At 41.8% G+C, this 25,396-nt stretch overlaps 1 protein-coding gene across 1 annotated transcript; it reads right to left on the bottom strand.

The window, feature by feature from the left end:
• Window positions 1–17: 17 nt before the first annotated feature.
• On the bottom strand, window positions 18–24,553 carry LOC145410467 (uncharacterized). Its single transcript, XM_080280620.1, has 5 exons — window positions 24,460–24,553; window positions 18,530–19,123; window positions 16,476–16,727; window positions 10,218–10,301; window positions 18–536 (listed from the first exon to the last, which is right to left on the bottom strand). Exons 1-5 carry the CDS (start codon window positions 24,538–24,540, stop codon window positions 195–197), a joined length of 1,353 nt encoding a protein of 450 aa, XP_080136746.1. The 5' UTR covers window positions 24,541–24,553; the 3' UTR covers window positions 18–194.
• Between the last annotated feature and the right edge of the window lie 843 nt (window positions 24,554–25,396).

The raw sequence follows: 25,396 nt of genomic DNA, 5'->3' as shown, positions 1-25,396 counted from the left end.
AACCTTATTGTGATTCCCTATCCTGTAATCAGTCTGGACTCTGTCCTGTTCTTGCATTTTGTTGATTATTGACATATATATCCTGTAGTCCATTTTTTCTTACATTTTCCAGTTCTGTTATTCTGCTCATTTTCCTCCATCTACTGGTCATTTTATCCGTGGCTTTTTCTCTTCTCTCTCCCCTATGTCTGTGGTTAGGCCACCTGACTGGAGCTGGTGTCTGGGATGATTTTGTGCTTGTATCTAATATGAGCATTAAGGTTGCCACGCTGTGCTGTGCGGTGGGGACAGTGTGGGCAGGCAAACGGCTTCTCCCCAGTGTGAGTCCGCGTGTGTCCCCGCAGGACTGAGGCCTTGTTGGTGGCGTAGCCGCAGAATGGGTACTTGCACACCCATTTGTTGAAGCTCTTACCAACATCACTGCCACCACCAGTGCCAACACCCCCTCGTTTGCCCTTGAGGTTGACAACATTGATGCCAACTCTGCTGCCAAGCAAGTCACCCCCGAAGGTCGTACCAACCCGCGTGCCCGACCCCTACCGGAAAGAAACAGCCAGGGTTTAGGGCCAACGATCTCAAATACACCACAACTTAGCGACTAATCACAAGTAGCCTACTGCTAAGCAGCAAAAGATGTCTGAACTACAAGAATTTCTGCACCATCCATGCACAACTGACCACTGCTCAGTTTCGGAACTGGAGAGGATTACAACAAACCTTCAAGAGAACTGAACTACAGAGCCACAACAAAAGACAAGGATAGATCAAACAAGTTCAGCCTGCAGAGCAAAAGTAACAATGAACTGGAAGTAATAACTAGTCAATACTCCCCTTTCACAAATATCCTGTAGCATGTAGTCAGCATTTCCCTTAGTAGCCCCCATAAGTGGTTCAATATGAACACACCAATTTTACAAATACTAGTCAAACTGAGCCAGTCTGTATGCTACAACACTGTCAAGCCAAAGCTTTGTTTTTGCAGACCTGCAGTAAAACAGAACTGACACAGAATTTACATATATATAGCTGATATGTCATTACTGTATGTGTCTGAAAAAAAAAAAATAAATAAAATAAAATAAAACAATGTAACATTTTAAGTCTTCACACAACATTCTCGAAATTCACAACATTTGATAGCTAACTGGTATGTATGGTATCCCTTTTGGAACTGTAGAGAACTGTAGATTCTGTACAGTAGAGTTAAAAAGCTGACTGCAAAGGTATTTTCCTATTCCAAACATTAATTACTTATAAAACTTCACATAAATCAATCAGCATGTATGGAAAATATACACATGCATAAGTGAACACACACACACACTTGCACACACACACACACACACACACACACACACACACACACACACACACACACACACACACACACTCTCTCTCTCTCTGCCTTTCAAACTCCTACTCTTCAGTGCTACACAATAACAGTAAAAAAAAGACAATAATAATAAAATGGAAATGCAATCCATTAAAGTCACACTCAGTTATGAAATAGCAGTATCTCTTTGGAACGACCCAGGCTCACAAACTATTCCTTTATAACTGTACCACAAAGTGCAGTACATCACACCTCTTGAGGACAAACATTTGCTAAGATAATTTTCATTCTGCCTCAGGCTCAAGAAAGGCTTATCCTCAAAGGGTGTTTGTAACAGTACTGGCATCACTCCTTGTCTTGCTTAAGTTTTTGGTTTACAAGTTCTGTGGCTTTGAAAAATCTCTCTCATGAATTTTCTCCCAATTCAGTCATGAATCCTAGTCCTGCAAAATTCCTCTACCTCGTCTTTCACTTCAGAAGTATTTCCATAATTCTTCACTGCATGTCTCTCTCAATACTCATTGATAGGGTTAGGCATATGACAGAGGAGCTAGTTGGAGAAGAACAAGGGGGATTTAGGAAAGGAAAAGGGTGTGTAGATCAGATATTTGTTCTAAGATGTTTAGTGGAGAAGTATCTAGAGAAGGGAAGGAAAGTGTATGGTGCCTTCATGGACTAGGAGAAAGCTTATGACAGAATAGATAGGCAAGGTATGTGGAAGGTATTAAGAATATATGGAGAGGAGGGGACATTGTTGAGCGCTGTGAAGAGTATGTACGAGGGAGCTAGGGCTACGGTGTGAGTGGATGGTGAGCTGAGTGAGTTCTTTGATCTCAATGTGGGACTGAAACAGGGTTGTGTGATGTCTCCATGGCTGTTTAATATATACATGGATGGGGCTGTAAAGGAGGTGCAAGGTAGGGCACTGGATGTGGGGGTGGCTCTAATGAATGAGGGTGAGATTTGGAAGATTCCGGTGTTGCTGTTTGCTGATGATACAGTATTGTTGAGTGAAGATAAATGGGAGTTGCAAGGTTTGGTGAATGAATTTGGGACAGTGAGTAGGAGGAGGAATCTGAAAGTTAATGTAAACAAAAGTAAAGTTATGGTGTTTGAGAGGAATGAAGTCACAGAGTGTTCAGTGAGGTTGGATGGTGAGGATATGGAGAATGTGAGTGCATTCAAGTACTTGGGTAGTGTGATGAGTAAGGATGGAACTTTGGGGGATGAAGTGCGTGAAACGGTACAGCAGGGAAGGAAGGTTGTTGGTACACTGAAAGCAGTGATGAGAAATAGGGAGGTGAGTATAGAAGTTAAGAAGTCACTGCATGATAGTATTGTGATTCCTATCCTGACGTATGGAAGCGGGGCATGGACCTTGCAAGAGGGGAACAAGTCAAGAGTGAGAGCAGTGGAAATGAGTTACTTGAGAGGAGCATGTGGAGTGACGTGGAGGGACAGGTTGACGAATGAAGAAGTGAAGGAACGTTGTGGGGTGGATGTGGATGTGGTTGAGAAGATTAGGAGAAATACACTGAGGTGGCTTGGACATGTGAAGAGAATGGAGAATGAAAGACTGACTAAGAGGGTGTACGTAGGTGAGGTGGGGGGAGGGAGAGGAAGGGGTAGACCGAGGATGAGGTGGAGGGATGGATTTGAGAGGTATATGAGGGAGGGGGGGGTGAGTTGGGGGGAGGGTAGTCAAATGGTGAATGACAGAGCAACTTGGAGGTGTTTTGTCTGTGGCCACCCTTTGCGGGATTAGGGCGTCGGGCTATAGATAGATAGATAGATAGATATCTCTCTTACTGTTGCATCCAACTCTCAATACATTACAGTATATTGAATACCATAAAACATGTCTTCACATAACAGTGTTGCAAGATGGCAATAAAATACATTCATTTCACAGTAACTTTTTCTTTTTCCCCCCCCTTTTCAAAGTTGTGTCTGACTTTCATACCTCTCAATAACCATCAGACAAGAAACAGAGAAAGCAATATTATGTACGCATGTCTGTACAGTATTATAGCAGTCAGGCTGCACATAGCTGACGTGGGTGGAGAGCTCAACTATACATGTTCAAGTTGTGTTTTGCAAGTTCTGGAGGGCAACTGATCTGTAGGACTGAGGAACACCACTTTCACTCCTGAAGTGACCAATCCCAGCCTATGATTAATGTATGGTATTTCAAATCAGCAGAAAGAGAGTCTCAGTATCTTTAAGCATTTGAAATGGTGAAGACCCATTGGTGTACAAAGTTTTACAAGTTATCTTCAGGTTGTATAGATTTCATAACATTGAATGAGGGGAAAATTTGTCATCTGATATTTGTGTGCTGAGGTCCAAGGTCCAATCACCTCTTGCCAGCAGTTGTGACAAGCGAGGAAAATGGAACAAGTCTTCACCAAGATTTCGGTGACTCAAGAAACTTAACTCTCACAGTTAAAAGTACTAAGTGAAAGTGCAGCATCATACATATGTACAATGCACAAATGTACTGCACTTTTAACTTTAAAACAGTAACAAGTGTAGACAATGTCCGTATCACTGCCATATTATCAAATTCAATATAAATAACGATAAAACCAAACTGAACATGACTGCTACTCTTCAAGAAATTATCAAAAAGCAGCATGAAAATGTGTATAGACACGTCTTCATTCATTTAGTTCACAAAGATGGGCTGCTCCAAGAGTTATGTGAGAACCAGTCAGTTAAACAAATTTAATATTTTCCTTCAAACTAATATCATCAACATATATACAGTATCTACTTCCTGACCCAGTACAGTGTAGTCCTGTATTGTAGTTATCCCTTTAACATATTTACTTTATTCTTGTTGTTCTAAGGCTAATTTATTCAACTTAGGAAAGGTTTCTTGTACTAAACGGGTTAATGATGGCTACGTGTAATTCCTTCAGTTTGAAAATAATCTTTCCTAAGCCGAATAAAAGCACCTGAAAACCACAAAAATGATGTAAATAGTAATCAGTATTATGTTACAACTTCAAGGGATATGGTGTGCCATTTAGAACTTCCCCAGACACTTAAGGATTTTTATTTCAGCAACTGCCGAGCAATTTTACTTGGCAGACTGGCACCCCTACCAAACAAATGGCTAATTTAACAGAGACAACAAAATATGTTACCTTTTATACTTATCCTTTCATAGAAACATCAATACAGTAAACAGAATACAACAGTAGATATTAAGTCACTTTGAAAATGCTTGCAGTTCATAGAGATATAGGTGCTACTGAGAGGGTTACTAAGTTCAAGAATACAGCTACAAAAATGCTGATGGCCAAGAACTGGTAATAAGCTAAAAATATTCACTGATCATAATACAACAGACAAAAGGTCACAGTCACAACCAAGATGAACAATACTGTGCAAGACTGCCTTCAGCAACTGGTGAGACTTAACCCCTTCAGTTCATATATATATATATATATATATATATATATATATATATATACACACAGCAGGTACCCACAGTACGCGAGTTCAGAGTACGCGAGCCTCATTGTACGTGAGGACCAATTTTTTTCCGAAGTTTAGTGTATTTTTTAACAGTACGCGAACTGAACTCATTGTAGGCGAGACGGCAGTGAAGAGTGGCCCAAATCCAGGGTTTACCCCAAGTACGCAACACTGCCACCCCAAGAAGCGCCAACCACCAATGATGGAGAGTGGAGACTTGTCGATGATGGAGCTCAGCTGGGTACTGTGTACCCTAGATAAATTCAAGGAAGAATTCAATAACATCAAACACTGTCAGTTGCGAGTGGAGGAAATGATGACTTCACTTTGAAGGATTTATGAAGGAAGTGAGTGCATCAGCTAGTGAAAGTGTCGAAAGTGCTGGTGATGAGAGTGGTGTGTCGGATGGTGAGGCGAGTGGTGCGGGAGGTGCACGCTAGGGTTCAGAGAAAATTCGTCATCGTCAATTCGCCACCAGACAATAATTAACTTGTTTCTTCCTCGCTGTAGTTGCCTTTGAATACAGTCACTACTTATTATACGATTGGGTTACATCAGGTCATACCTTAAAGTGTAACGATTTTATCGTAAATCGGGAGATTGAAACACATTATACAACGGGGGATACGTCAACTCAACTTCCCAAAGTCACCTACCCAAGTCTGAAACAAACATGACAACCAATCTTAATCACTTCCTGTGTCGGTCCGAGTCGTCTCCAAGACCAAAACAAACACTATCACACCAATACTGGCGGTGTTACTCACGTACAGTAAATCGTTGCAACAACACAACAATCACACTTGCGTAACGTTGGCCTGGTGCTACACGATGTACAGGTCTACTGTAGCACGATGCTTGGCTGAAAGGTGACGATAGCAGGGGGGGACATGTGAACGAGTGGAAAAGACAGGGCTTTCAAGAGGTGGCAGGACCACAACTGAACCAAAACAATGCTCTGAACGCTGGGGCCGCCATCTTGCCTGAGACAAGCGATGGTCGCCTTGCGTGTGCCTGGTGCTTCGTTCAAAATTTTCCGAGGGCAATATCATTATAACAGGAAATTCATCGCAAATCGGATTTTGGGGTGGAACTTTTCTGTTATCATTGTAGTGAATTATCGTATACCGAATCAACGTATAACGAGTAGTGACTGTAAATATTATAGCGTCACCCATAGCTGTCTTCATTAATGATGGCGAATTGTCATTGTTATGATGGCAAATTGACCTGAGGGCAAATTCTCCCAAAACCCATGCTAGGTGCCTCACCCTGCCTCGGATCCACTTCTTACCTCCATTAAGCCTGTTGTCCTCTTGGGTTAAGATGAGCAGCCATACTCTTGCTGGTTAAGCCATATCCTTGTTGATCTAGTAAAGCCATAATCTTGTTGGTTTACTTTATCTTAGGTAATATGTCTTAGATAGTTTCCTTGTACAGTACAATACTTAGGTTTGAAAGGAGTCTCAGGGGTTACCAATGAAGGGGTGGGCCGCCCATATTTAATTTTTCCCAAAAGTTTATGTATTCACAGTATGCGAATTCTAGTACGCGACGTCCTCTGCCGCCCATATACTCGCATACTGTGGGTACCTACTGTACAGGTATATATATATATATATATATATATATATATATATACTGTGTAGACTGAATTCAGTCTTGCTATCTGCAGATGATTTTATTCAGTTGGGGAGACCACCTCCGTAATGAGGGGATTAATGAAGGATACAGCAAACCAGCCCAGTTAGAAAAGTTTCTCTTAAACTGAATATCATTGGGTTGTAGAATTAAAAAAAAAAAAAAAAAAAAAAAAAAAAGTCAGTGAGCTGAAGGGGTTAACTTCAATGTTTCACACAAAGAATACTGGTATGCTTATACAGTATACGATCTAAAGGTTTAAAGTTATTCTGATTATGTACTAACTGAAAGTAAGGCACTGCACCAAGATCAGTGGATATTTAGCTGTGGTTACACTACCATCAGTAAACAAGACTACAGGAACAATGACTGAGAATCCAGGAAAACTTTACTATTCGAATCAAAACATCTACAACACATATCAACCGAAGACATTACCATTATGCTGCGCAATTACATAAAATCTATAAGCAACTATGGGAAGCAAACAAAAGCTACTCAAGGATTAGCATTTGTCATTAACACATTACTTATATATAATTTCTGGTGACAGTTTCCACTTTTATGCTGTGCACTGTTTGTTACTGTATGTATTTGGAAGTATGACAAGTGCAAGATTCAGGATGTGGTGAACAACAATGGGTATACAGCTTTTGCTATTTACAAACCTCATCATCATCACTGATCTGCTGCCCTTGACTGAGGAAATCTGTACAATTCCTTACAGTAAATACTGTATATACTCCCATCTTATTGCTCTTACAAATTAGTCATCATTCAGTAAATGCTTTATACCATAGTAACAGTAATCAGTACAGTGCTGTGCTGCATGGTATAAAACAAATACAGGTATGATTAGCTAATAATGTTACCACCACTGTAACAATGTCATTTTAACTTACAATGGCAACACTGAGCAGCAGATACTGCATTGTTTAGGAAATAATAATCATGCTTGTATTTAATGTTAAAGAACTATAGTTAATGGTGTACTGCCACCATTAACACTGTAATGACACAGGGATTTAACAACCCCATCACCCAGCACTTGTGCTACAAACAATGAGGTATAGTACATCTGACTGCAAAGGAGGTAATGGCAACTGTATCTGAGGACTCTTCTTCTTCCCTGAGCATGTTCCTGTAAGCCACAGAGGCCTGCTTTCACTTTCTCTACCTCAAGTTTAGGTTGTGAAAAATTTTTAGGTTATGATGATCACCTCCATCAGACCTGGCATAATTATTATGTGGTCACTTGGTAGCCTCTCAGACATCAGTTCAATTGATTCACCCACTCAGTTCTTACGGGCTTCTGATAAATACATTTATGAGACTTGTACTAGGCATACAACATATGGTTCTAGTGTAACCAACACATGCTGCCACAGTTCTGTCTTAACAAAATTCAGACTAGAACATACAAGTAGTACGTCCTATAATACAATACTGGTAGTTTGATCTCAAAATGTAAATCAAATAAAGCAGCCAACCAGAAGTAACAGTAAATTTCATGAACCAGTACCTGATACGTTCCCTTCATCATGGTCTGAAACATGCGTACAGTAATACACATACTATGTAGCTGTCTGGCGTCTACTGTGCAGCATGCAGTGATAGTTAGTCTTATTCTGCAGTACCAACCTGCAAAGTGCTATTAACCCTCCTGTTACCATTCAAAGCTGGCTGCGTCCTACCGCAAGCGAGTTCTTGGGACACAGGCCTCAACGTCCAGGGTCACACACTGAGACTCCCCCCCCCCCCATCACTGCACTATTCCTGTGCACTCAATAATTCATAAACAATTTATCTTCACACCCTTATTCATGCTTCGAGAATAATTTTTTTTTTTTCACCGTGATTCTGAATAACTACAGTAAAACCTCACTGTAACGGACTAATTGGGGCCCAAGCCATTCCGAAAAAAGCGAAACTCCAATAAAGGCAACATCTCGACTTCCCCTTGCTAACCCGGACATTTTCCAATATATCAGACATTAGTCTGGTTCGCACCAACAGTTTTTAAACTGTTTTCACTAACATTGCAGTACTGTGCCGTACTGTATTATACTCACTACAATAATCAAATGGTATATATAAGGCGGCCCTCCTCATCTGCGGAATCAACTTTCACGGGTCTCGCAGATTTGCGGATTGCCCCTCTGTGGAGCCAAGACTGAATTTAATGGGTATGGTCGTAAGACATTGGGGAAAATATGTAGCTGATGACTTGTCCACACTTACGTGTGGGCAAGTCATCAGCTATTTGTAATATTTTATGCTGCTTTCAGGTCCCAGATATGGTTTATTAGGTCCAGTATGTGCATCCTTGCTCACAGGGGGTGATTTGTGGCTGAAGAGGCAATTACAGGAGGACACACCAAACATTCGCAGAAAATCCACATTCACAGCGGTCTGTGTCCCCTAACCCCCACAAATGTGGAGGGCCGCCTGTAATATTACTGTACTGTACACTGATAAACATGCCTTTTATTTACTTCATCATGGTGAGCATAGCTGAAGTGGTCAGGCAGTCTGGACCTTTTCTGGCTTTATTGAACTTTTCCCAATTTATATAAATTTAGTCCAGTAGCTCCTCAATTCTGATAAAAGTGAATTCTAGTCTATTGAAGTGTGTCATATCGAGGATTTACTATATGGTACTTGCTTATGGCATTGTAAAAAAGATCAGCTGAATGAAAATTAGGCCTTAATCTATTTTATTATTTTACTGCAGTTTTCTCATAGAAATGTAACTTTTATGGTAAATGTTACTGAGAAAAAGTTATAGGGAATTTATCTGGCTACATTTTGGTGCATAAAGAATTGCTGTAGGTTAATTAGGGTCAATTTTACAGAACACGAAATGAAATTATCTTACGCTCAAGCAAGGCTCGAAGCACACTGACTAGGGCAGTAGCACGACATTGGGTGAGGCGTGGGTTGAGAACGGCGAAGGGATACACGGGGATGCAAGTAGTGCTTTGTTCTCACAGAGAAATGGACGCAAACTCATCCTATAACCAAAAACCAGGGGCCATTTCGTTCGACACAACCGGCATCAAATGGTAACGAGCAGATGATATGTGGACAGATCCAGCCTACGTTGAATGGTAATGAAAGGATGATGTTTACACCGCACCCATACACATGAAATGGTTAACCCTTTCAGATTCATGCCTGATGTGTAAATATCAACCACCCATGACCATCTGATGTAAGATTCACAGCAGTAATTGTGCCTGCTCATTAACATTTGATATAAGAAGCATTCAATGAAATGAGCTTCGGGAGGGTAGAGGCTGTTGGGGTGAGGAGCAGGAGGGGGATGGAGGTGAAAGAAGGGTGTGGATCATTGGGGTGGGAAGGCCCAAGGGTGGGTTATTGCTATGTGAGATCTGAGTGACTGGAGGGCAGATCTTACCTAGCACTTGGCCATGGTTGGATGCATATTTTGTAATCACAAAGCTGAAGTCAGTCATAAGAAATTATAATGATAACATTATTTATTCATTATTCATTTTATTTTTTTCATCCTTTTTTTCCCCAGACAAGTTATGGATATACAGTACAGCAGCATTGTACAGCATGCAAGCAGTTGGGTAACATCCTTGGGTTTAGCTCTGCCTCCCTTTAATGTGTTGCATTTTTCTATATGGACAAAATTGCAGCTATTTTTTCTTATTATTATTGACATTACAGATTTTTTTTTTTTTTAAGTGCTTTCCTGGATTCTGAGTAAAGATAAAGCCACACTCACCAGTGCCTGAGAAGACCGAGCATCGTCTGCAGAGAGCCCCTCCAGTGGGAACCCTGGTAACGAGTCCCACCCCGCTAATGAGTCCTGTAGGGCACCCAGAGCAAGGGCAGAAGAGGCACAAGAAATAAGATTAGTCAAACGGTGTAATGAGGAGGAGGAGAGATATAACCCTTTCAGTAATATGACTTTTTCTCCTGTTATTGTCAGACAATATAAAGCAATTCATGTAACTCTGAACAGGAACTGTCATTAAAAAGCAATAGCTGTCATTAAAAAGCAATGGCTACTTCCAAGTCAACTGAACTGAACCGAACTAGAAGACCTCACACATTGAAGGGATTAAAACTATTAACCATTTTTTTCAATGTCTTAATACTACTAGACAGTTTTATTCACCTTAGGAGAGACCTCTGAAATTGATGGTATTAAAAAATTACATCCTTCACAACATCGTCATTATCATCATCGTCGTCATACTAATCTCTCTTTCCCACCTAAGGATTAGGGTGTGGTAGGGCCCAGAAAATAAGGAAAGAGAAAGTACAAACAGGGAAAAACTATTAACAGCAAACTTGATAAAATGGGTCAGATACTCATTTACTATTACACCTGCAGAATCCTGGCTCTATCTCACAGACTGAGCCATCTGCATATTTTTTTTTTTCTTTCTTAGGGTGAACAGTGGGAACAGACACCATGACGCACATAGCTGCAGTGCTCAACTATATAACAGGAGGCAATTGAGCCTGTGGTGAGTTTTTCATCCAATATCCTGGTAAACAAGCCCAGTACATCATTTACATTACCCGTTACCTCCCCAAGGTGTTACCTCAGGTACTCATTTTACCTGCCAACCTATAATGGGTGGATGGACACCTAAGTTGAGTGATGCAGCTTGCCCACACCATGTGCTAATGGGCTGGCAGCTCTGATGTCAGCAAAGCTTTATATACACATGCCAGACTATGCCTAACAACACTGGAAATTCCCAATATCAAGATCTACAACACAATTACTCTATCTTACGTACTTAACCCTTTCACTGCATAAGGCATCTCCTAATCTGGATAAAATCTGATGGCAGCAACAATAAAGAAGATGTTATCATACTGAAAGAGGAGATTACAGTTAATATCAATCCCTTCCTTACAATACAGTCTCTCCTGGGTTTCATAAGACTGGTTATTACTGACAGGAGAAACACCGAATGTCACAGTACTGAAGGGAATGATAGAAACATTAAGTAAAACACAAGTATGGATGCAGCTAGATATACAATCACATAAAACATGTGTAAAACATTAACTGTCTCTTTATTCTAATGAAGGAAAGTGACAAATAAAACAATTATACATAATAGTAAAAGAATTATCCACAAAAATGAGTCTTTGGCAGTATTTGTAAAAGATCTTAATCAATTTTCATGGTGAAAAAGTTTCCATAACTATTATCTAGAAAAATTTAGTTTTGCTGTATTTTTCACTTTAATATTCACAGCACACATCTACACTGTATAACTTATAAAGTTCAAGAACATATCTTATACTTTCTGCTTCCATTCATGGCTAATAACTATGAATAAAAACTTTTGCACTTTCATTGTCTTTCTTTCACTGTTAACATACTCCCACACTAGTTTCTCCCTTGTATAAATCACCAGTATGTTTCACTCATGCATACATTTTACTCTAAGTGCTCCACTGCTTTCACTCTCACATTATTACATCACTCACTTCTCTCACTTTTCATGCAGACACATTTATGCAGTTTTGCTCTTGTTAAAATTGCCAATTATGCAATCAGTGAAGTTCAAGGCTCTCTGCTTACCTAGATCAGTTGCCAATTTTGAGATCTGTGTTGTTCCAGGCTCTATCTGTTATTTTGGTCAAACTGCTAATTCTGTAGTCAGTGAAATTCAAGGATCTTTCTGCTTATCGTAATCAAGCTCTAATTCTGAGGTCAGTGAAGTTCAAGGCCCTTCCTGTTTGTCTTGAGCAAGAGGATAATTTTGCACTCATTGAAGTCTGATGCTCTTTTGGTTATATTGGTCACGATGCAAATTCTGTGACCGATGACATTCATGGATGTTTCTATTTAACTTGATTAAGCTGCTAATTCTGTGGTCGATGATATTCATGGATGTTTCTAATTAACTTGATTAAGCTGCTAATTCTGTCGTCAGTGACAATTATTGGTCTATTGTTCTATTTTGATAATAAAGATTCCTCTGTGAGTCACGTTATCTGGCTAAACACACAAAAGGCTACAGGTAATGCTCTTACCTGACCCTAATGACCTCATCAGTCCCCATTAGAGGAAGTAATTAGTAAAAGGTGTTTCACGTCTGAACCAGCAATGTAATGTAGCTAACTGCCACTCTACAGGTCTTGAGTATGTGGTGGAACTTGTGGCCAGGATGCATATTATTTCAGGATAGAAGACTTCCTACCAGCTCTTCCTTAGCAATGTCTAGTATCAAAACAGACTGTATCACAATTGCACAGAAGAATATTAACCAGCTATAGGCAACAATAAATTTGTATGAATGAGATGCTAAAAAGCCTCCTAACCTAACAAGAACTCAGCCTTAAGTATCCTACCTCAAGATGCAGGGTGTCGTCACCTACCAGGCTGCTGGACCCATCCTAATCTAATAGTGCTCCTTCACCATCTATTTAATCATTTTCCACTCCCCATTTCTATCATCTATGAGGTGAACTTGAGTCAGTAAAGGAAAAAGGCAAGTATGAATAACAAGCAGCAGCCAAGACCACACTGGGCTACACTTCCATTCAATAATAATATAATTCTTTAAAATTCCAAATCTACATGAACTGGTTACGGAAGAATCCATCCATTCAATAATCATTTAATTCTTTACCCATACAATCCCGCTGTCGGCATGGTGCCGACAGTACAAAACGTCTTGGTTAATCCCAGCGACGTGATGATGCCGGCAGCAAAATTCAAGCACTGTAGCGCATCTCAAACTGCTTCAATCCAGCTAATTTTTTGCTAAAGAGTAGCTTAATGTATTGGCAATGCGGTGTCCAAGCAGCTGTAGTACTGAGTTTGGTTCTGCATGGCTGGGTAACGTCAGTTTGCCATTGTCTGTCATGTCAGAATGTCGCGAAAACCATGCCATTTTTCTGCCTCATTGGGCTGGAGGAGGCTGTTGAAATTGTCACGTGGACCCTTCTGTCCCTTCATTTAGTGATTCTTCAGAAGAAGAAGACCTGGATGACCTCAGGAGAGGAATGAGCCAATGGAGAACGATATTGAGAACAGGGAATCACCGATTCTCCTCCCCCATTCTCTCTCATCCCACCCAGTTGGGTGGGAAAACATTGCTCATGGCTTGGGAAACTGGGCTAAAAACATAAGAGACAGCCATCTTGCTCTTATTTCTCCTATAAAGAGTACTTTTTTTTTTGCTTTTCCTTGATTTGTATGTCCTTTGGGTTACTTTAGGCAATAAAAATTTTTTCCGTTTTTGGTCCGGGATTGGGTAGGTATAAAATTGCAAAAATGCCTGGGATGGTACGGGTTAAAATTTCAAATCTACATGAACAGGTTATGGAAGAATCCAAAACAAAGTTGCACTGCAAACAACAAAATCATCATCCCAACTCTATTTCCCAAACGGTCCATCCATCCATCCACCATCCAATCCTACATTGTCCCATGAGAAGTGTAGAAGCCCAGGGCTAAGCAGTTGGTCCCAACATTTAAGATGAGAGTGATCAGCCTCATTCCTCCCTGAGTGGCATTAAATGAGCAATCAACCCCAACCACCCCTTGGATAGAAACCTTCACCGGCTCAATCCGACAGGAGCGGAAGAATTACCCACTAAACCACCAGGCGCCAAAATTTGGTTATATGGTTACCACCCAGCGTAGTAAATGGTTTCCTGGTGTACAGGAAACCATTTGTCTTGTCACTCAGGGAAAAAAAGAAAAAGAAAAAAAAAGAACGGAGGGGGAGGCAGGGGGCTTGGGATTTATGGTTCTCTTCAAAACTCTGTATCGTACATTAACTATCTGTTGTTAATGTTTTGGTTTCTAAACTTTCCATACTTCAATTTCTCATATAATCACTCACTAAAACATGCTGTTTTCTCAGTCTGCCATGCTTCTTTCCATCAAATTATTTTGTGTCATAACTCACTTTCCTACTAAGAAATTGTGAACACAGGAATCAGAAACATGAAATTGGAAGCACAATGCACGATAACTATCAATCACGTCACAGTGCCAAGTAAAACTGGTCAATCAACCATTCAATCATCAGCTTCAAAAACAAACCATACTGATTAGAATGCATCTTTACCCCTGACAGGATTCAGAAATAAGAATGAGAAAGCATGAGATAGGAAAATTATCAAGAAAGTGCCCAGCAAATTACACTAAACATTCACTCCCTTATCAAACATTCATTCATCATCTAATCCAGTGCTGCCCCACGAGAAGGGTAGAAGCCCAGTGATAGGCAAGTTGGTCCTGACATTTAACCCCTAAAGTACTAACAGGGTCGATCGACCTATTTCAGGATTTCACTAGATGCTGAATGTAATCAATAAAGGAGCCTTTGTAAAAAACTGCGGACACTAGGCTTTGGCCCGATTGTGACCTATATCGATGCAAACCAATGAGAACTAAGTCCTGAGTAGGGAGGGGGGAGGATCCGGGCCCCAACCCATGGTGGTGGTGGTGGGGGATGATTCCCTCACCACCCTCTTGCCACCTTCCTCTACCCCAATACCTTTGTTCCCTCTCCCCCTCCCTCGCCTCTGACCGTCTCCTGTTCCCTCCCTCCCCCTCCCCCACTATCCTCAATCATGCCACCGTGGTTCCCCTCCCTTCCCCCCCCTCCCTGTCTCCCTGGGGGGGTTACATCCCCCCTACCCACCTTCCACACCCCTGTATTCCCTCTCTGCCTGGCCTCTTTGTCATGCGGTGTCTGTCTCCCACCTCTATACCCCTGTACCACCACTCCAGGTCACTCCTTACTCCACCCCCACCCCTGTAGTATGCCATCCACTTACCTCCCCCCCCCCCGCCTAGAGTATTATACGTCATTCCTCCTCACCCTGCCCTAGTGGGAATGAAGGTCCAGATGACGATGATGATGATGATGATGATGATGATGTTACTATTCATGTTGCGTGTTTTCATTCAATACCAGATTATTGTTTGTGTAACTGCATACACAGATGAACGAAACTTTTTTTTTTTTTTTTTTTTTTTTTTTTTTTTTTGACTGCTGCACAGCTATGAGGGAAGGGAACAAGGAGAGGGAAGATGGGGAGGGGAAAAGTGTTGGGGGGGAAGGGTGCTGGGAGTGAATGAGGAACACCGACAATTATTTTGCATGCTATTATGTGAAAAAAATAAAAATAAATAAAAATAAAAATAAATAAGCTGGAAAATTCTGAAGGGGGGTAGGGGAGGAGGGGGGTAGCTCTAGCTTGTTTTCCCCTTGAAATTCTTACAGCTACTTGATCTGACAGCTCTGAGGGGAGGGGAGGGGAGGGGGGAAGGGGTGAGGGGAGAGTGCTGGAGTGTGGAAGAGCACAAAATGATTTTGCATGCTTTTGCTCATTTTTTTTATTTTATTTGTACAGCTACACAGCTATGAGGGAAGAGGACAGAGGGAGGGAAGGTGGGGAGGGGAGAAGTGTGGGGGGGAAGGGGGGGGAGTGAGGAACACTGACAAAATTACTGTGCATGCTTTTGTTTGGGGGGGGAAAAAAAAAAAAATTCTGAAGGGTGAGGGTAGGGGGGAGGGGGGATAGGGGGGAGGGGAGGAAGAGAGGGGGGGTGATGGGAGTGAGTAAGGAAGGTCATGGCAGGGGAGGAATGAGGGAGGAATGGGGTGGGGGCGCACAGAAAACTGGAGTCGCCCCACCTGGAAGGGTAACTTTTTCAACTTTGATAGGCTATAGCTCATGAACCAGTTGGTCTAAGATGCTTTGGTCTGTGGCACAAGGTGTGTAAATTGAAGCTCTAAACCTTGGGCATAAAACTATTTACTTCTGTAAGAGTCGAAAAATCATCTCCATATACAGGTTTTTGGAGAAGTTCAGTCAATCGAATTGCATATCCTTGGGGTTAAGATGAGAGTGACCAGCCTCACTCATCCGTGAGAGGCATTACATGAACAATAAACCCCAACCACCCCTTGGATATAAAGCTGCACCAGCTCATTCTTATCAAATTCAGTTACAGGTAACTATACTGATACGGATGTATCCTTACCCCTGTCATGGCAGAGGGCCCTGCCACACCCTGGACTACAATATCTTGTAGGACGTTCTGTGGTTGAGAGGCTATCATCTGCTGTGGGTCATACATTCCCCCACCCCCTGCCTCACCCCCTCCCCCATCCACTGAGTTCATGGGGTTGAAGGGGGGCATGTGGTGGGGGACATCACTGTCCTCCTGTTCGTGCTTTGGTTCTGGCAGTTCCTCTTTGATCATTGTGACTGGCTGCTCCTCCTCCAGCACTACCTGTACCACAGGTTGTTAACATTTCAATACAAATAAAAGAGAACACATTAACAGAGTACTACTTTCCATCTACCTACTGCTCAATATGAGGCACTCCCTGCAGAAGTGAGACAAATGACACCAACAAAAAAACGAGAAAACAGCGGTTGAACTTTTGGGTATCTCGGAGTCTGGGTCAACCCTTGCCTCGCTACTGCATCAAGTCGCTCAAGACTCTAGGTTACACTCTGCTGTCAACCACTGATTTCTTGGCTGTCACTTGCTTTGGTAATAATGTTACATCTTATTGATTTTTTTTTTTTTTTTTTTTTTCTGGAATATAACCCTTAAAGACCTTTCTGGTTCAATTTCAAGGCAAATATTTACACACAGAGACTCTATACACCAATTCCAGACCGGTGCAAGTCATAACTCAGTTTCGACCTCCGGGTCACTTACCTCACTTCTGTAGGGAATGCCTCATATCCAATCCTAAACCTCATTCACATGAAAGCCTCCAAGCAAAGCCACCAAAATTGGCACCACCAGTAAATCTAGCATTGGTACATCAGTTGTTAACATTTAAGCATAAGCAGTAGTGAGAAGTAAATTAATACAGTAAAGGTTCCCCTCTATTTACTGTACCATATGCAATCCCTGGGTTCGTCCATTATAAGGCCTCCAAGTACGTTCACTGGTCATCACCAGGTTCCTTAATTCCTTCCACCCATAAGTAAAGTTTCTGTCCCCAATCTCACCAAAACTTTATGGATCCATACAGTGCTTCCTAAGTTATCAAACTGAACCACATGTCTACTTCAAATGCAAAGTATAATCATTCATAGGCACTGTAAATTTTCTAGCTTTCAAAATAACACTCTTTCAAGCAACTATTTAAGAACATTTGCCAAAGGAGAAAAAATATTAGGACAGGAATTATTCACTGGACTCTCACTGGCATTTACACTGTTAGGGGGTTGTGAAACATATTACCTAACTAGTGTTTAATGCCTAAAATGTTTCAACTTTTTTCACTGCAACTAAATGACAATTTATTCAATTTAGGAAGGAGCTCTTGGATTTCACATCACATGGAGATAATTTAAAACCGTTCATAAAAAAGTATCATCATCAGCATCATCTAATCCTGTGTTGCCCCACGAGGAGCGTAGAAGCCCGAGGCTAGATAAGTTGGTCCTGACATTTAAGATGAGAATGACCAGCCTCACTCATCCCTGAGTGGCATTACATGAGTGATAAACCCCAACCACTCCTTGGATACAAACCTGCACAGGCTCAATCTGATTGGAGTGCCTTAATTGCCAACTGCATAAAACTGACTGCATGAGAGAAAAAATAAAATATGAAATAAAAATGTATTGAATTGCTGAGCCACTCTTATGATATATGTATCTCTGAAACTTAAGTCTTGTTATCTCCAGATGATTTCATCCAGTTTAGGAGAAAGCTTTTGAACTAGAAAGGTTAGACTGCGCTCAATGATCACTTCAGTACAAGAACTTGAATTAAACTGTGCGGATACATTAAAACAAAATATATTAACATTTTGAAAGGGTTAATTCTGTCAGCACAGGAACATACCAGTAAACTTTTTGCATTACCCAGATTAGAATAGGAAGGACCTACATTTCTGAATGGGTTATTGAAGGCTGTACCTAATCTCCCTCATTAAAAAAAAAAGAGGGGGGAGGGGTTATGGGCAAAAAGAAACAACTGGTTTCCCATTGCAGCCCATTTAGAGGTAGCTACCATAAAAAAAAAAAAGGGGAGGGGGGGGTAAAAATATAAAACTGAGTCCCTACCTCTGCCAAGTCCTGAGTGGCACTCTCCTCCCTGCTGGAGCCCCCTGTATCCTCCAGTGTGGCAGGGGAGGGTGTGGCAGGGCGGTGGCGACTGTGGTGTACCACGGTGGTGGTGGTTGTGCCTGTGCTGTGGTGTCCATATCTTCTCCCTGGGGTTGCAGGATCACCACTCGAGTCTGTGTCGTTCACTTCCCGCTCCTCCACGTGGTTTTTGTTCACGGGTGATGAGGCCCGATCCTCGTGTTTTCTCCTCTTCGGGTGGTGGTTGTCTTCCCTGCTGGAGTCTGTGTGTGGCCTCTTCCCTTCACTTTGAGGTCCTTCATCGGGAACCGCTAAACCTTTTATCCTTAAGCACTCAGCAGCTTTGATCAGTCTTGCTAGATCACTTTGTGCCACATTTGCTTCACCAGCATACATATAATTCAGCAACGCTTCAAGCTCATCTGGCAGGATGTCTTTGAGAACAACTATGGGGTGGCGGCAGGAGGTATGCTTGAACATTTCTTCAAAGTACTCAGAGCAAACGGAGAGAACAAGTTTATGCACTGGGAAGAACTTGCCATTGCATGCCAGTGTCACATCACTATACACCTCCTGTGGGTTTACAAGGGGCAGTCAGAGAGAGGGAAGGTGGGACTTGTGGATATAAATAAGGATCATATACAAGCATTACCACACACTGTGCTGGAGAGGGATGCCTTTACAATAAACCTCAAGTAGGTAAAGGGGGCAATCAGAGAGGGAAGAAGGAACATGTGGAGATACAAAACGTCATACTGTACTGTATAAATAAAGGTGCTTTCATGCTCAAAAATTCACTGACACTTCCCTACTGGTTTTGACGATGAAAGGTGATACTGTACTTCAAATATTTTAATATGAACACATTATAAAGCTCAAAACAAAAGAGTATGAGATGAAAGATTCTCTGACATTTGAGGAAGACTGAGAAATAAGGAATGCAGGATACAATGCTGGCATGGGATTCCTGACCAATTTTTACTCATAATAATATCAGAATTAGAGCATAAACAATACCAAAATATAGCAAACCTGGTACACCAATACTGTACTGCAGATATACACGAATCACCCTCCTAACTACCTTTCTCCCTACTAACCTACCTGGGAAGGGTAAGATTCAGAACTGAGTGTGGTAAGAATGTACAGTGTATCTATTTATCTATCTATCTAACTAGGCTGCTTTCCCCCAAACAACAGAGGTAGTCAAGACAAGACAACACACTCCCAATTTACACATCTATATTTACTCGTATCTTAGCCCCACCGGAAGAAGGGACATATCCTCACCGCACCACACCACAAGAGGGTCAACTGCTAAGTGCAATCAGCTACATCCGCAGCAGGGCCCAACAGCAGAGCTGATTTACGCCTGCCACATCATAATGGACCCATCCCCTTACACGCACCTGACTTGATCAGCTGACCTGACAGAATGCGGGCGAATATTCCCTTGGGGCCACATCACCATTTATTCATTCACAATTTCTCTCCAGTCATCCCTATCATGCGCAGCCACTCTTCCTCACTCTTCAAGCATCCCTCTCACATCTAATGCTCTCTTCACACTGTTCACCCATCCTATTTCCAGTCTTTCTCTCAGCCTTACAGCTCTCAAATCCAATCCAGTTATCTTTTTCACCAATCGCTCTTTATCTATCCTCTCCATATGCCCAAACCATCACAACACTCACTGTTCAACTCGATCAGCCATCTCCCACATAGCTCCAGTTCTCCTTTGCACTTCATCATTTCTCACCTGATCCATGCGCGTCACTCCACACATATTCCTCAGACACCTCAACTCCATTACATTCAAACTCTTCCTCACTGCTACACCTGTATTCCATGTTTCAGCCCAATATAATGAGGTCCATACCACTACACCCTCATACAGCTTTCTCTTTACATCCATTCTAAGCAAACAACACTGAAACACTTTTTTCATTTCTCCCAGCACCTTTCCTACTTCATTCATTCTAAACTTCACCTCTACATCTATTCTTCCATCCACAGCAACACATGACCCTAAATACTTAAAACAATCAAACTCCTCAAGCAACTCACCATTCAAAACTACATTCATCCTCCTACCATCTACAAACCTTGTACACTTCGTCACTTTACTCTTATTCTCATTTACTTTCAATTTCCTCCTTTCACACATACTTCCGAACTTCTCTACCAACTGCCTCAATCTTTCCTCTGAATCAGCCATCAGTGCAGTATCATCTGCAAACAGCAGCTGATTCAGATTCCACTCTATACCATCAGCATTCACCAGACTCAAAACTCCACCTAACACTCTCACATTCACCTCCCTTACAACACCATCCACATAAGTTTTAAACAACCAAGGTGACATCACACATCACTGTACAGTACTGATCAAGACTGATAATGATGGAGTTAAAGACATAATGTCAATGCAACAGACATAATGTCAACATAATACTGTGGTACAATATTCCTAACATTGGTTATTCTGGAACCTGGACTTAATATAGTCATCACTTCAGTTCCTGGAATCTGTACTTGATGTATTCATCACTTCAGTTCCCAGCACCTAAAATACAAAAGACCACCTCAAAGACCAAGATGGTAAACCATATAAGGTGTTTTGAATTGGTGGCATGCAAGTGCCAAAATACTACAGTCAGATTTCATATGGTAGAAAGGTACCAAGAGGATGGAAAAAAGAATATAAGAGAGAAGTGGTGAAGTGACTGGGTAAATATGCTTTGGGGCAGATGGGGGACGTGGAAGGTGTGTGCAAGATATTCACAGAAGAAATCTGTGCAGCATGCAAGGTGGTGTGTGGGGTAAGGGGAAGATGAAAGGGGGTGCAAGGAACAGCATGGTGGAATGAAGAGGTGAGACGGGCTGTGGCGCAAAAGAAGAAAACACATAGGATAGTGAGTGAATGAGAAACGGGGGCATGAAGGAAGTTGTGAGAAGGGAGAGAGTTACTGTATATGTAGAGAGGAAGAGAGGTGAAAATGCTAGTAAGAGAGAGTAAGATGACAGTAGATAAGGAATTTGGAAGGAATTTGAGTGTAAAGTGGAGGGACTGTAAGAAAATGTTCTGGAAAGTGGTAAAGAGAGTTAGACAGGGTGACAGCCTAAAGAGGTAAGTTGGGGAGCGAGAGATAAAAATGGAGGATCGCTAGTGGCGAAGGGAGAAAAAGTGAGATGGAGAGAACACTTTAAGGAACTGTCAAGCAAAGAGAATGAAAGTAATGAGAATAAAAGTGGCTGGAGAATGGCTGGCAGGAGGGAGGTGAGATGGAGGGATTTAATCAGTAGGATGGAAGTAGTGGAAGTAATGAAGAAAGTCAAATTGGGGAAAGCTCAAGGAATTGATGGAATGAGTCCTGAAATGCTGACGCATGGGGGAGAGATAGTAGTAGAATGGATGTGGAATATGTGCAGATTGGCCTGGGACGAAGGTAGAGTCCCAGAGGATTGGAAGTCAGGTAAAATTATTCTCCTGTACAAAGAAAAAGGGGAAGTTGTCTTCTTAGTGTAACAGGAAAAGTAGATGGTAGGATACTTACTGACAGAGTTACGGAAATAACAGAGGAATCAGTTGGAGAAGAACAGGAAGGGTTTAGGAAGTGAAGAAGTTGTGCAATTAGATATTCATTTTCACGTCCTCTGGAAAGGATTCTATAGAAGGGACAGAAGCTGTATGTGGCCTTCATAGATTTGGAGAAAGCATATGACAGCATGGATAGACAAGGAATGTGGAAAGTATTAAGAATATATGGAGTAAACAGGAAGTTGCTGAATGTGGTGATGAGTATGTAATACGAGGGTAAGGCTGCAGTACGTATGGATAGTGAACTCAGTGAATTTTTCTACCTGAATGTTGGTTTGAAACATGGATGTGTCATGTCCCCACGGTTGTTTAATCTGTACATGGATAGGGTTATAAAGGAGATACAAGGCAGAGCAGCAGATGCTGGAGTGACCTTAATAAGAGAGGGCAGTGTTTGGAAACTCCATGTACTGTTGTTTGCATATGATACTGCATTAAGTGATGACATAGAGGAACTGCAAGGCTTGGTGGACAAGTTTGGGAGAGCGAAAAAGCAATGGAATCTAAAGGTGGATGTAGGGAAGAGTAAAGTTATGGTGTTTGAGAGAAATGAAGCCACTGAATGTACAGTGAGGCTGGATGGTGAGGAAATAAAAAATGTGAGTGCATTTAAGTACTTGGGTAGTGTCATGAGTAAGGACAGAAGTTTAGAGGGTGAAGTGCTTGAAAGTGTACAACTGGGTAGAAAGGTTGCTGGTTCTTTGAAAGCAGTGATAAGGAACAGGAAAGTGAGCATGAAAGTAAAATAGTCACTGCATGACAGTATTGTGATACCAACCCTAACGTATGGATGTGAAACCTGGACCTTGTTGGAAGGATACAAGTCAGAGTGAGTGCAGTGGAAACGAGTTATTTGAGAGGAGCATGTGGAGTTACTTTGAGAGACAGACTGACATATGAGAAAGTAAAGGAGCATTGTGGTGTGGATGTGATAGAAAGCATTGGGAGAAATACAACGAGGTGGTGTGTCCACGTGGAGAGGGAGAGACTAACGAGGAGAGTGTATGCAAGTGAGGTGGAGGGAGGGAAGAGGGAGGGAGAGGCCGAAGATAAGACAGAGGGATGGAGTGGATGGGTTTATGTGAAAGCAGGGAGTGGTGTGAGCTGGGAACAGGGCAGTGAAATGGCATTGGACAGGGCGACATGGAGGCGATTTGTTTGTGGCCACCCCTAACGGGACTGAGGCATCTGGCAATAGATAGAATGACAGACAGAATTATAAAACAGAAGTCCTTGATGTTACATCATGGAAGTGTTCAATAAAATGGCAACTTTTTCAAAGACAAAATAGCTACAGTAAGCCCCCGCATTTGGCGAATTTCAACTTGGCGAAACTCACTTTTGGCGGTAGGGTGGCCACGGACCACCGAATGCGCGCTTGGCGATTTGAATTCAAACTTGGCGGTCCCCTGGCGGCCCAACCTCCCCAACCAAGCTTCGCTGCCCTCTTTAAGCTGGATGCTGACTTTTCTGGCTTCGATGAAGTGGATGATCAAGCGAGACAAATGGTTGCTAAGGGGGTTATGGGGGAGGAGGGGGAGAGTGATGAGGAAAGTGGTGGTAGCAACTAAGCTGCCCCCAATGCCACTCCGACGTCCCCAGCCAAGCAAGCCTATCTTCACTCTATTTACGGTTAGTTACAACTTTTAAATCATGTCTTATTAGCTTTATTTATTGTTTATTGGTCTGTTTTCTACATGTGTATTAATATGTGAAGGCAAAAGATTTTATTTCAGCTCAAAAGATGGTGTTTTAGGGGTCAAAAGGGGGACTTTGGCAATGACCAAAGACTGATTGAGGCACTTTATAGGCAATTTATATGGTAAAAAGAACTCGCGTTTGGCGAAATTCGCATTTGGCGGTAGTTTCGCCAGACTAATTGGATCGCCAAACGCGGGGGCTTACTGTAATGCAAAATTCATCAATAAGCTTTATCAGTAACAATACAACTTAAAAATATAATCTATTTAGGCATTTTCTGTTAATTACTGTGGACTTCACTATAAAGAAGGATGTAGAAAAGGTACGGTGACATATAACAAGGACTTACTGTTGAGGAAAAAAAAAAAAAAAAAAAAAATGCACCCCAGTACCCCACATTTATTTTTGGTGTTTATCTGCCTTTAATTTTGAACAACACATAACTACCGGTAATTCAGGTGTAAAAAATTTTCTTACTATTGCTAGGTGGTTTTACAGGAAAGACCCAGGCTGGAATGCCACCAGTAGCAACTCCCACATAATACCTAATGGCAAAACTATCTGACAAACTTCATAAACAAAAACCTAGCACACTGCACAACATTACCTTCCGGTGTAATGTGGAGAGGATATGGAAGAAGGTGGACCGGTGGTTGTTCCATCTTAGTGACAGAATTCCTTCCTCCATTTTTATAAGTAGCTTATATCTGCAAAGGGAAATTAACATGAAATAATGAGTCAGTATAATACTGGGTTCTCTATACTCTATTCACTCTAACTTCGTCCAGATTTTCATCACTTCCCAGCTTATTTAATAAACCAGTGCTGTACCTCGGTGGCAGAAAAGGACCATGGTACAGCTCTTCATTCTTTCAATACAGTCTCTTCATGACTAGCATTTTGCACTACCCTAGTGTTAACCTATTCTTACAGCTCAACATTCATGATGAGGAGATGACTATTTCTAGCCACGAAAGAGTAAAAAGGGTGTAACACAGTATACACAAGTGATGTACAGTACACTAGTGGGTTAAGGCACTGTAATTTTCTTCAGTCCAAGATCCTTTTCAATATTATTTTCATTACAGACAGACAATTTTACTCATTTTCAGATAGATGTCCTCTGGCTAACTGAGACAGATACACTGCAGTCTATTCAACCTTCAACTCAAGGATATCTCACTTATTTAACCCCTAGGCCTAGGCACCAAAGGACAGTTATATCTGACGCAAAGTTTGTGGATCGGGAACACTGGGTGACAGCTATAGCTGCCATGGTTTTCACACCATTGCTTGAAGCAGCTGCCAATTTATCTCATCACCAAAGGGTGGCGGTGTACTCTTGCCTTCACACTGGAGCATGAGTCAGTCTGTCCCACACCCTGGCCATGTGTAGTACAATGTCTTCAGGATCCTCCTCGTCTAGATCTGTCCCTGAGACCCATGGCCCCCTTGCATCTTCCACTCCAGCCAAACTCCTGCCAAAGGATCCGAAGAAAGGGTTTAATGACAGTGCCATACGGCATGTACTTGATGATACTGTG

This window comes from Coenobita brevimanus, chromosome 85, assembly GCF_032717465.1.
Source record: "Coenobita brevimanus isolate Jiangsu-jjx chromosome 85, ASM3271746v2, whole genome shotgun sequence".
NCBI classification, from domain to species: Eukaryota; Metazoa; Arthropoda; class Malacostraca; order Decapoda; family Coenobitidae; genus Coenobita; species Coenobita brevimanus.
This window is presented reverse-complemented; position numbering and strand designations above follow the sequence as displayed.